The 13,714-nt window shown below is 38.1% G+C and overlaps 1 protein-coding gene across 3 annotated transcripts in view; it reads left to right on the top strand.

Annotated features, from left to right (window-relative positions):
- hspa12a (heat shock protein 12A) overlaps positions 1-13,714 on the top strand; it is a 169,444-nt gene that overhangs the window by 146,775 nt on the left and 8,955 nt on the right. For all 3 annotated transcript variants that reach the window (XM_039737197.1, XM_039737214.1, XM_039737207.1), the window contains one exon: positions 7,384-7,488. In XM_039737197.1, the coding sequence (XP_039593131.1) occupies positions 7,384-7,488 (105 nt within the window). The remainder of the gene's footprint in view (positions 1-7,383; positions 7,489-13,714) is intronic.

The following is a 13,714-nucleotide window of genomic DNA, read 5'->3' as shown; positions in this document are numbered from 1 at the left end:
TCCTTCAAAAGGTGAACCGTGATCTAGTTATTTCATTTGCCTCTTCTTTAATTGAATGAACAGCATAAAAGTAATTGTACCTTAACTCTAAACTGCCTTGGGGAGAACTAGGATGATCTACTGTAACTTTATTGCAAGGTTTCTAGCATTCCTTTTTCCATTGTACACTTTTAATCATGGTCACTCTTTAACAATTGTTAAATAAATAAATAAATAAGTTTATTTCCTATTTTATATGCTTGATCAAATTTGACTTTGACTGCTAAGAGTCCAGTATGTCCCATAAACAAGAAAGCACAGTGTTTTTCAAAATCAGAGCTGAAAGAGCTGTTCATTTTGTCGCTAAATCCTAGTTTTGCAATGGAGTTTGCCTTGTCACAGAAAATGCAAAGCGCTATACCCACGTAAATCAAAGTCTACAAAGCTCCCGTTTGCATAAAATTCCCCCTCAGCCATTATTTCATTTAATATTATGACTGTTCACAGCAAAGTTGTTGAGGTGGCAGTGAACAAAAACATGTAAAGCCTCACCTTCTCTGAGGTTGAGATTTCTCTTGGAGTATCCATTGGTGTTCAGAAGCAGTGATGGGAGATTTTTGCCCAGCATCTAAACTGTGTAAGAAAGCTATTACTATTACAGCCTCTGTGTGCCCACACCATGACCAGCCACTTGAATTCTGTTGTGCCAGTAAAGCAGCATCTTTTTTATGACACTCTTAAAAGATAAGTTTGGTTATTCAAGTCTATATTATTTCTTCACAAACATGGTATATATACATTTGCCACACAAAATGATGTTCTAAAGTTAATCGTTTTCTATAGATTTAAAAAATATGTTGCCCGCACAGGCACTTTACAATGGAGGCTATGAGGCATGGGACACCACCGGAAAATAAAAGCTTAAAAATTTTTCAGATGAAGCAGCAACAGTTTCGATAAAGGAAACATGCCTTCTGTGTTTCCAGTCCATGTTTGTCACAATTTTATTGCATATTACTGGAAATATTTTTCACAAGGTAAGGATGCTTTTTCTATTTGCTTGTGTATGTTCTCACATAAATACCTAAGTAAGTTGAGATGAAACCATCCAGAGCATGAAGAGTTTACTGTGATTTGGTCTTTCAAGGGGAAACCCTGTCCTGGGGGTGGTGAGAGGTTATTGTGGAAGAAGACGAGCACTGAGGTGGTGTGCACAGTTGGTCTGCTTTTAAAATGTCAAAATCTCATAATATTGGTGTTTTTTGGTCAGAAATGATATGTATAATCTATTTTACAACATGTGTGTTAATCACAAGACGTGGATCATAACTTGATAGCTGGTATATTTAGTAAGTTTTTTTTTAATTTTCGTTGATGTCTCATGCCACATAGCCTCCATTGTAAAGCACCAGTGCAGGCAAGATATATTTTTTTAATCTATTGAAAACACTTAAACTTTAGAACAAACTTTTTGCATGACAAATGCAATTATACCATGTTTGTGAAGAAATAACTTTGGCTTAAAAATACCAAAGTTATCCTTTAAGTAGTGTGGACAATTATCTATTTAGCATTATATGAAATATTTCAAATTTCCTTTGATTTGTTTCTTTAGTTTCATAAATGCAGATCACTTAATAATTGGATTGCTTTAATCAAAAACAGCATGAACGTTGCCACCAAAGACTGATTCCTCAGACTGTCACCATTATATCATTGTCAGTTTCACACCTCATAAACACCTTTTTCATAGAGTAGGATTTCAAAGTGTCAAGTCTCATTCCTAAAGAGTCAGAATTGGCAAGAAATTTCTAAAAAGATCACCCTCCACTCTGCTAAGGTCATAAAGGTATCTGCAAATAGACAGTCTCCCAGCCTCACCTGTGCCTTACAGTCGGTCAGTGAAAGTCACAAATAGGAGTAGTGACATTGCTGCACCCGATGGCTTCACATCAAGAGGGCTGTCAGAACTGCAGGAATATAAGAAAGACCTAAATAGTACACAGCTGTCCTCCTTGTGTCTCATGACAGTCCTGCAAAAGCTTGTGATTGTGTATCTGATCCAATTTCATAAAACTAATAAACGTTAAGTACATTGGTCTTCTTTCACTAGGCATTATGGCCAAAATATTGGACTTTAAATCAAAAAATTGTTGGTTCACTGCCTAACACTGACTAACCCTGAGCAAGTCACTTGACATGTGCTAGCTCCTTTGTCATTTGCAATAATGAGTTATTAATGCAGTGAATGCAGTTGTTTAAGACTAAAATAAGCAACTAAGGGCCAGGAATCTTAGCAAGTGAGGCAACTAAAATGAAGTATAAAAAATGTTGCTTGAGCAATAAGTGCTACAACAGCAATAATTGACTTCTCATTAAGAACTTTGATTGGAACAAAATCTGTAGCCCTTACCTCCCACTTTGAACAACTTTGCAGACCCCTGATCTAAATTATTAATTGAGATTAAAATGTTTCATGCTGAACATGAATGTTCAAGTGTATTACTGGCACCACAGTGCTGCAGTGGTACAGTTGCTCTCTCGCCGTCAAGAAGCCAGGTGTTTGCATGTTCTCCTCGTGTCTGCCAGAGTTTCCTCCTACAGTCAAAAGCCATGCAGGTTATGGGGATTGACATAACTAAATTATTCCTAGTGTGTGTGGGTGGGACCCTTTCCATAGGCTAGAGTTAAGTCTTAGCTCCCCTGTGATCTTACCCTGGATAAGTAGGTTAGAAAAATGGATGGATTTATTTGAATGTTGGATTATAATAGGGCTACTATATATATTTCCTTATGAGTTAGAATGCATGATACCAGCAAGAAAGCCATTAACAAGCTATTTTTAAAATTAATTTATTGAAGCTAAGTACATTTGTCAAGTACTGTCAAAGATGGTCAACCAAATGTTTTGAACACGCTCCCATTTTAAATACCTATGAACTTTCTCTTGTTTTATTCTAACTTTATATTTTGCTTATGGATCTTTGCTACAGTTCAGACCTAATCTGTTCATGACATGCAGTAAGCTTTGACTGTTTCGGTAAAGCTGAACATTCTGCCTCAAATTATAAAGTGGTTATAGTCTGTGAACTGTCCCTTGAAGGCTGCTTGAGGGACACATGCAAACACTGCAACTCTAAGATAAGTATCTTGGCAACACAGCACCTTGCAAAGTCACATGAAACAGCTGAGGTTTTCTGCACCTTTGCTGTCCTATCAATGCTATTAGTAGTCAACCAACTGTAGGTCTATTGGACTGCTAGCTTGCATTTAGCCATGGGACTTACTGTAATACTAAGTTTCTTGTAATCAGCTAGATGATTTTGTTCTCTTTTCTTGAAAACTGTTATGCCAGTTTTTATACAATAGATATTAGCAGTGTCAATAGGGGTTCTAGCCTCTGGTAGCAAACAGAGAAATATAACTATGAACAGCAAAATGGACCAACAACTTTGTGAGCCTTACACCAGCTGGCTCCTCCATTTGGGGAGGTGAGCCAATCCACAAATAATAGCTAAGCTTCTGGTAGTCAAAAAGAAAAGTGCTCCTTATTCTCACTTGATAGAAAACTGTTGGTGTCCCTGATGCCCTGATGATAGTAGTAGAAAAACAAAAATATGAATAAAATAAAAACAAATAAAATATAATTAAAATAAACTCCCTATCCCCCCCCAAACCCCCCCAGACAATTTCCCCCAAACACACATAAACACTTCTGGCTTCGTATACCAGAGAGCTGCTGCTGTCAATAACAGACTTGTAGGTGGCAGCAAGATGAGGTCAGAACTGCTTAGGTTGTACCCTAGATTTATAAACCCTAAATTTAGGCCCAGCATGAATGGAGCATGCCTAATAGACACTTGATTCCTTGTTTGACGTCACTAGTATTCAGAATCGCCCATCATTAAGATATTGGTACATAACTAATCATTTCTGTTACATTCCTGGACAGTGTTGTGGATGAACTCAGTGTGCATTTCAGTGTCTTGATCACACATTTTACTTTTAATTGTACTGCTCTCCCTTTTCACTATTGGACATTCACAAAAATCTCCAGTCCTCCTCCTGCTTTTTCCACTGTGCATTAAAATAGCATCTGAAATAAGAGGTATAATCCAGTCTTCTGCAGTACCCAAAAAATCAAATTATCTGAACTTGCTGTAACTCGCTATGAGATATAACGGCTCTATATAAGCAATACAACATTAGTTATTATATGAAGTAATGCCATGTCTGAATCCTTTCCACCTCACCACCATTCTCACTCCAGATCATCACTTTCTACATCTCCAGATGAACTTGTAACTTCTGTCCTTGCTCCAGATATATTAATTCTTTTGCCCTTTTTGCAGCTGTTCCGATAGGGCATAATGGGGGTCTTTTGGCAGCAGCAGCGATCACAGTGCTAACAGGCGAATACGGGAATGTCTAATATATTTCATTTTACATTTCCTAGAGTCTGCCACATTCTCAAATGGTATAGATGTAGGTAGCCATCAGATCTTTCACGCTCACTGTATGACATTCTGCAAGTTTGCAGCTTGTCTGAGAAGCAGCCGAGGCAGGCAGGTGCACAGGTCAGCGTTGACAGCAGCATATCTTCAGTTTAGTTTGAAAATTCTTTCAGAAATGTATTGTAAGAATCCAGAGACCAAATCGTAACATTAATAATTAATAACATTCAATTACATAAAAATATTGATAATTCTGAATTAAAAAATAACAAATATATAAAATATTTTTGATATGAATGTGACAGCCATAGTGGGAAAGGTAACTGTTTGACAACACAAGGTGTTTTTTTGCACAGAAAAGAAGGATACACATTGCTTCTACTGATTCACAGCTTTAACTGCAGGCTTCGCCAAACAGGCTATATGATGTTTGCAAAGCTGACTATTCTTATGGGAGAAAAATAATATGCTGTCTCCACCAAAATGCCAGTGCTGTGGTGTTGTCACAGCCTTCTGTGTAACTTGGAGCAGGAATGTTGGCCAACATACCCGAACTCTGCTTCTGCTTTCAGCATCTGTCTGAACTCCGTGCACACCTGTACCTTTCTGTCTGACCACTTTAGTAGAACATAGTCTTAATTATACAGTGCCCTCCATAATATTTGGGACAAATAAACATTTCAGAACACCATAATGTTTGGGGCAATTGGGTTCACAGGTGATTGTGATTCCTCAGGTGTGTTTCATTGCTTTGTTAGCACAGCCGATACGTTGGCTTGCTTCTATCTACAGACTATCATTAGAGTCTGTAGTTGCCATTGTTCAACATGAGAGCAAGAGCTGTGGCAATGAAAGTAAAAGACTATAAACAAGAATAAAACCATTTGAAACATTGATAAAACCTTGGAATCCCTAAATCAACTGTCTGGAATATCATTAAGAAGAATGTTCATGTTGGCAAACTCTGTAATCGTAAAGGGACTGGTAGACCAAGGAAGACCTCCCCTGGTGAAGACAGGTGAATCCTCACCACGGTGAAGAAAAAGCCCTAAACACCTGTCTGACAGATCAGAAACAGTCTTCAGGGGGCAGAGACGACTATCCACAGAACACTTCATGAATAGAAATGCAGTGGCCATACTGTAAGATACAAACCACTAGTTAGCCACCAAGCCAAAATTGCCAGATTACAGTTTATGAAAAAGGACTTCAGGGAGCCTACAGAATTCACGGAAAAGGTTTTGCGGACAGACAAGACAAAGATGAGCCTGCATCAGAGTGGTAAGTATGGAGACGAAAAGGAACTGCCCAAGATCCAAAGCAGACCATCTGTTAAACAGGGTGGTTGGGGTGTTATGACTTAGGCATGTATGGCTGCCACAGGTACTAGCACACTTATCTTTGTTGATGATGGAACTGCTGACAGCAGTCGCACAATGAATTCTGAGTTGTACAGAAACATATGCTCAAGTTCCAGTGAATGCCTCCAAACACATTGGACGACACATCATTCTACACATGATATTGATGCAAACATACTGCTATGGCAACAAAGGAGTTTTTAAAAAAAATACAGAATTCATAAATGGCCAACCCAGTCACCCAACTTAAATTCAACTGATCCTACCTTCCATATGTTGAAGAGAAAATTTAAGGGAAGAAACCCTCAAAACAAGCAGGAGCTGAAGATGGCTGCATTAGAGGCTTGGCAGAGCAGCACAAGGGAAGAACCTCAGCAGCTGCTGATGTACTGTATGTGAATCACAGACTTCAAGCAGTCATTGCATGCAAGGGGTATGTGACAAAGTCATAAATATGACAGCTGCTTTAATAGACCTGCCATTGTCGTGTCCCAAACATTATGAGGCCCTGAAATGACGGTGCTCGTGTATTAAAAGTGTTGTCATTTCTACATGGTGTGACTGAAGTATATGCAGACACTCTTAAATGAAAATCTGCACTTTAATCACATTTGAATTGTTTGATTTGTAATTTAAAACTGTGGAGCAGAGGGCTAAATCAAGGAAATGCATATTTATCCCAAACATTATGGAGGGCACTATATTTAAAACATTGCATCCTGAATTAAAAAAGGACTGTGACTCTTTCTTGTTAACCTCTCAGTCATCTTCTCGGGTACTCTCTTCCAGTATGAATAAAACAACTGCATTCTCAGTTAAAACACTCTATTAAAACAGTAATGATAGCTTGGTGGCATTATTCACAGATTTAAGAGTTAGTTTGGCTTCCAGGAAACTGAACAAACCCTATGAGAAATTCACAGCTGTGAAATAGTAGAGTATTATGACCTTAGGATGTAGGTTGCTGGGCAACTGAAACTATTTTGGTAAGAATGCATAAAACTCAAGGTTCCACCCTACTGCACATTTCCAGTGAGAAGCACAGTGCTTGGAAATAAATCATTGCTCACAAATAAGCATTTTTCAGTGGCTAATTTTCCAAATGATCTGCCCATTGATAAAAGGAGAAGCATTTCTCTGACTGCTTGAATTGCCCATTTGCCTGACATATGACACCCAGCCTACATTTTTACTGGTGCAGTTTTACTTGCCAATCATAATCAAAATGAATCCTTAAAATGTTGCACATACTTTATAAGATGAGACTCAATAAAAGATTCTGCAGGCAGAAGGTGTGAATGGTCAGTTGAGCAGTGGCTGATGTTCGGGTTGAACCAGCTAAAGTGAATGTGTCCTGTTCAGCCATGCACATAAGACTCCCAAAGCTATGGCAGTCAATCCCAGCAAATCTTTTTGAATTATCCATTTGATAGATTTTGCTGCTTAGTTGCCTTATCCCTTTCTATCAATATCTACAGCAAGTGACTTATTCATCACTCTTGTCAGAAAGGGAGGAGAAAGTTTGCATTGTGGAATGTTTGCTGTCTGTCTTCCTGCAAGTCAAGTCAGAGATTTTCCTTTATACCTAGGTGATCGCTATGTGGTGGTGGACTGTGGAGGAGGAACTGTGGATCTCACTGTCCATCAAATTCGCCTTCCAGAGGGCCATTTGAAAGAATTATACAAAGCTTCAGGTAAGCCCTTGCACTTCTCTTACTTATTCTGCTAAGTGCCTCACAGCAGTAAGCAATCCTCCTTGGCAGAGTTCCACTTCATTTCAAATTCATGCTTATGTAATGCGAGTGACATCAGCTTTCCTCTAGAATTTTCCTTCTGCTATTAACTCTATTCCTCCTTTTTTGTTATAGCTTCTCAGGTTTATTTAAAATTTCAGCTGATGTTTTGAATAATTATAACATATCAAATGAAACTCTATATTATCTGTTACAAAGTATAATTAACTCTTTTAGGGCTTTTTTTTCTTTTCTCCCAGGGCTGAATATTTTTCCAAAAACTTTTTTTAAAAAAAGAACACAAAACAATTGTTTAACTTATCAAATCAACAAAAAATATTTAGTTTTGACTAATATAACTGTTTTGCGTTTTGTATGAGCCTGCATACTATATAATGTAACATATTGTTATTTCACATACTGTACATGTTCCTCAATCTCTTCCTCGATCTCCTTCTTGTAAAGTCCGGTAGCCAGTTCGGCACCCAAGGATCAATTTCTGGGTATTCCTCCCACGCGAACCTTGCCGTTGGTGCACCGGCAGTGCGCGACGCGCTCAGCTGCCAGCCGAGCAGCTGCGGCGGCGGCATCGGCCGGTCTGTGATCGGCTGATGCCGGGGTTCTGACGATTTGTCCTACTTTGTCGAAGTATCCTGCCGTAGTTTATTTAAATGGCAGGTACGGTATATACACCGTATATGTTACACCCATCCGTTTATTGTAAGTCGTAACATTAAACTTATAACGTTATACCATATCATCATTTAACATGTTGTATTTAGAAGTCGTCTATCAAATTTATGGAAATGCTAACATTTCTCAATTTATTCTATATGCATCATTTAATGCCCGAAAGAGACACAGCCGTGCATGGATACAATGGCCGGTACAAGATTAAAAGTCACACATGCAAAATATACAACTTATAAAATGTTGACAGTAAATACCTATGCAGAAAACTGTAAACATTTTTGGTCTGCGCATGCGTAGTATCAGTGAGTAGATCATTTCAATGGGTAGGATGTTTCGTCAGAACACTGGCTCCTCAATCTCTTCCTCGATTTCCTGATCACTATCAAAGAAATCTGACTCTGACAAATCAGAGTCCGACTCCGTGATAATGCGCAAAATGTCTTCTGTTGAGTATTTTCTTTTTTGAACTCGCTTCACTCCCGCATGGGATGTTGATGCCATCTTGCCTTTGTTTCTATTTGTTTACATATCCCAACTCAGCACACGCAAGGATTAGTTGCTGAGTCAATGAGTCTAACATTCCTCCAAGCAGAGAGGGAATACCTGTGACGTGACAATGAGTTTTGTCGCCATTAACAGCTGATTGTTGCCCTCTATCCCTGGATGTCGACATTTGTCGACATTCGCCCTCAGCCCCTCCCGTCGACAAAAGTCGACATCCGCCCTGAGCACCAAAAATAGACTTGCATAAATACTGCATTTGATAACCAGCTAACATAAGCACATATGACAAAATTCAAAACATTTTAATGTACGTAGCTGATCTCTAAACCATTCATTTTTATTCCTAGTTTTGACACCTACTATGACTATACTGTAGAAATTGACTAGATGACTTCAAATAATGCCATCAGCCTATTCATGTTGCACATCCCCTTTTCTAGTATTGGGTTGTGGGGGAGCTGGAACCTTTACCTGTAACAGTGGATACAATGCAGGAACCAGCCTTTGGATAGTACACAAATTCTACAGATGCCATTTTCATGTTCTGACTACATTCCAACACATTCCATGGCTCTGTCCTAATGGAAACTAAATTACTGTATTATTTTTCAATGCTAAATGAACACCAAATCAGTAAAAAGTCATACAATTTTCCAAAGCTGTTTGGATTGATGCTATTATTAAGGTTTTGGGTAAAGTTTTACAGTTGAATGCCCTTTCCTGACACTAACCCTTTCTGCATATCAGGGCTTGGGACCGGCACCAAATTGGTGGCTAGATTAGTAAAAATGCATACAGTAGTGTTTTTATAATTTCCCTTTATTCAGTGCATTTGCAGTGCTATCTCTGGAATAAGGGATAATTCAGTATGTAGAACCTGAAGATTCCACAACTGCACTATTCTAGATAGTGCATTTATTTATACTCCACAATCTGAATGTGATTTTCTTTTCATTTGTTTAATGACACAGGAAGGTCTAACTCAGTTCCTTTGCATCTTAAATTAAGCCCATTGTATCTTATTCTGGTGACATTCTTGTCACTGTTTCTCTATAAATGCTTGTTGTCATTATTTAGTTTGCTTTTATTTTCCTATACTTTATACATGCCACCCTAACAATTAAGTATATTTTAAAGTAATTATAATTAATTAAATAATCTCCTTGTCTAAGTATTTAATATATCAGACATTTCAGGCGAGAGGTAATGTACTGGGCAGACATTTTTGGCTAATATATGCCATCTTGTGTAACGACAGCTCCAGTTTTCAAACAGTGGATGCAGACCCATCCAGTATAGTCTTGGATAACATTTTATCACTGGCGTTGAACTCCATGACAAGTAAATTTAGAATTGAAGCTGTTTTAGCACATCAAAACTTATCAAAACTCAGAACTAGTATAGATAACGGAAATGTTTCCCAAGTGATGATTCTTTCCCACAGTACAGAAGCCCTGACTGTACATGAGCTGTTCTGTAAGTGTTGAAAGTATAGTATGTGGTTTGATCATTCTTCAGGGCATGGCCCGGTGTTTGCATTGAACATGGCTATAGATAGCTTATTGTGAACACCAGCCAAAGCCTGTAGCTCTTTGCCTTTATTGCCAAGGTCTAGTGAGAAAATTATGAGAAATATTTCTTTTTAAGATGGATAGATAGATATGAAAAGTGCTATATAAAATAGGTTGATATATATGAAAAAAGCTATATAAAATAGATTTGAAAGGTGTTTGTTATATTAGATAGATAGATATTGAAAGGTGCGAAAGAAAGAATAAACTTTATTTGTCCCCAGGGAGAAATGTGGCTTTTGTATAGAACCTCTTTTATTAAATACACACATACACAGGTAAATAAATAAATAATAAACACATACACTTTGTACTGAACACACACCTGAATTACTATAAAGCAAAAAAATAAAAAAAGAAAAGTTTGTAGTGTATAGGAACTTTCCAGCCCAAATCAATGACTTCCTGATTAACTGGGATACAAATGTAAGGAGACACAGAACCACATTTCCTTACCAACCATCATCATTGCAAAGAAAAGAAAACATTCAATCCAAATGATGAAATGTGGTGCCCTTCAAAACCCAGGGAATGGTTATAAAAAAATAGCTACGTGCCTGAAAATGGCCATTTCTATAGTTAGGGCAATAATAAAAAAGTAGTCATTAACTGGAACTGTGATAAACTTGCCTGGAAGAGGACTCAAGTTTATTTTACCCCCACATACAGTGAGAAGGATGGTAAGAGAGGTAATAATATCTCCACTGAGATATTAGTTGTTGGGGAATTGCAAGAAAAAGTAAAATCCAGGGGTTATCAAGTCTCCAGAACCACCATCAGATGGCATCTCCAGATTATTTGGAAGGTATACCAGAAAGAAGCCTCTTCTGCCAGTTATCCACAAACTTAAGCACCTGAAGCTTGTAAAACGTTCCTACAACTTTGACTGGAACAGTGTTCTATGGTCTGATGAAACAAAAATAATTAAACTTTTTGGCAATAAGCACACAAGGTGGGTTTGGTGTAAAAAGGAGGATGGCTATAATGAAACAAACCTTGTCCCATCTGTGAAATATGGTGGAGGTTCTGTGTTGTGGGGCAGCTTTTCCTCCAAAGGCTCTAGAAACGTTGTTCGGGTACATGGCATCATGGATTCCATGAAATATCAGGAGATTTCAAATCAAAACCTGGCTTCCTCCACCAGGAAACTAAAACTGGGTCGTTACTGGATCTTGAAGCAGGATAATGATCTGAAACACATGTTCAAATCAACCCTGCAATAGTTAACTAACCACAAAATCAAAGTTCTGTCATAGCCATCTCAGTCCCCTGGCCCTATTGAAAACCTATGGAGTGATCTGGAGAGGGCCTAGGATCTGGAGAGATTATGTAAAGAAGAATGGTCTCAGATGCCATGCTCTGTATTCTCCAACCTCATAAAAGGTTACAAGAAAAGACTCCATGCTGTTATATTGGCAAAGGGAGGTTGTACAAAGTATTAAATGCAGAGTGGCCAACAATTGTGGCACATTGTTTTTATTAAAAATATTTATTTCTTGATGAGGGCTTTGTTTTTCTTTGAATGAACTTTTTTCAATTAAAAATCAGATGTTTCTATTTTTTTCAGTTCAAGATGACAGTTTTTGTTTACAAGGGGTACCAATAATAGTGGAGACCACTTTATATAATAATATATCTTTATATATAATACACTACTGTGGCTGTTTGTTTACTGTCCAGAATTTTAAAACACCTGCAGCTTGCAAACTGTTTGACCTGAAATTTGGTACACATATACTACGTGACGTCTACTATCCACTTTCTGGGTGATGATTGACCTCTAAGGTTATTCCTCTTTTTATTTTATTTTATTGTAGAATCAACTCTCAGCAGTGGCCAGCAGGGCGGCCGTGCAACGCATGTGTATGTGCGCCGTTCTCATCCCTACCACCTTCACCATCACTTCCCCTACCTCTTCATATCTTAAATCATTCTTGAGGCAGATTGAACACTTAAGTGCCAGCTTAAGTGAAAAATTAAAGAAAACTTACTAAGTAATTGCAACACAAACACTGACTTAATTAGTTTTAACGCGAAAAGGTGCCAGCGAAAGAAGAGAAGAAGCGGGCCAGTAGGGTGGAGAAAACAAGAGCTGCTCAGGAAGCAGCAAGCACATCAACCTCTGAGCAAATGAATGCTAAATGTACAGAGAAAGAGGAGGAAAACTATGAATGCTCATCAAGTGTATTCACTGCACGTTATCATGCAGTGCACTGTTACTGGTATTATATATAAGCAAAAGATCATTTACATTTATTTGCTTATCAAATGCTTTTATTGAAAGCAGCTTTGAAAGGAGGCCAACATAACAGAGGAGTAATAATGATAATACATTATATTTATATAGCACCTTTCCCATGTTCAAAATGCTTAAACATCAGTCTGAGGGACTCTTCAGGAACTAAGTGTTAAAGGACAAGGTTACACAACTGATCACCGCTCAGAAGAAAACACAAGCAAGTTGCAATAACTAGGTTATAAAACCTAACCTCCAATATCACTTAGAAATTCACAGAACAGAAGAGTCTTCAAACACTTCTTAAATGCATCGAGAGAGTCAGCAGTTCAGGTGGAGATGGGCAGCTTGTTCCACCAACTTGGAGCTGGACATAAAAGGAGTCTGGATTGAGATTTAATGCCACACAGAAACGGCGTCAGCAGACATCATTCAAAAGGTGGAGCTGGACAGCTGAGATGGGGTATATAGGTTCTCACAAGTGTCTCCATATGCTTAGGCTATGATCCACTGACAACTCTGAAAGCAAGCATCACGGATTTGAGCTTAATTAATGCTTCTACATGGAGCCAATGTAGAGATCTGAAAAAAGCTGTGACTTTTGCCAGCCTTGGTGTTTTTGAACACCAGATGTGCCACTGCATTTTGAATCATCTGCAGCAGCTTTGTGACACATGCTGGTTCTGCTGCGAGCAGAGAAGAGCAGTAGTCGAGACAAGATGGGACTAAAGCCTGGACTGAGAATTGAGCTGTGTACTCTGTTAGATATGGTTTGATCTTGCAGATGTACTTTAGAGTGAATATGCACGGTTAACCTGAAAAATTATAACCAGGTTACAAGATAAGAATGATATATAACTTACAAATATTAGAAATTTGTATTAAATTGTTTTTATATTTTTATTGTGAATATGTGTACATCTTTAGGTGTAGAAATAACATGGGAGTTGAACACTATAGCACTTGGTGCTCAAATTAATCTCTGTTCCTGACATGTTTTTTCTATATAAAAACAGTTAAGAAATTATTAAAAATTATATGACATGCTATGTTTGAGGTTCTTCTAGATCAGCGATACTTGCATTCAGTCCTGTCCCCACCCCAACACAGTGGCCACAGGCTTTCAGGCCAATTAGTTACTTCCATTAAGTTGACACCTGTTATACAGTAACTAGCCTAGGTG

The sequence above is a fragment of the Polypterus senegalus genome, chromosome 1 (genome assembly GCF_016835505.1).
Source record: "Polypterus senegalus isolate Bchr_013 chromosome 1, ASM1683550v1, whole genome shotgun sequence".
Classification (NCBI taxonomy): Eukaryota; Metazoa; Chordata; class Cladistia; order Polypteriformes; family Polypteridae; genus Polypterus; species Polypterus senegalus.
The sequence above is the reverse complement of the archived record's forward strand: the minus strand, read 5'-3'. Positions and strand labels throughout refer to the sequence as shown.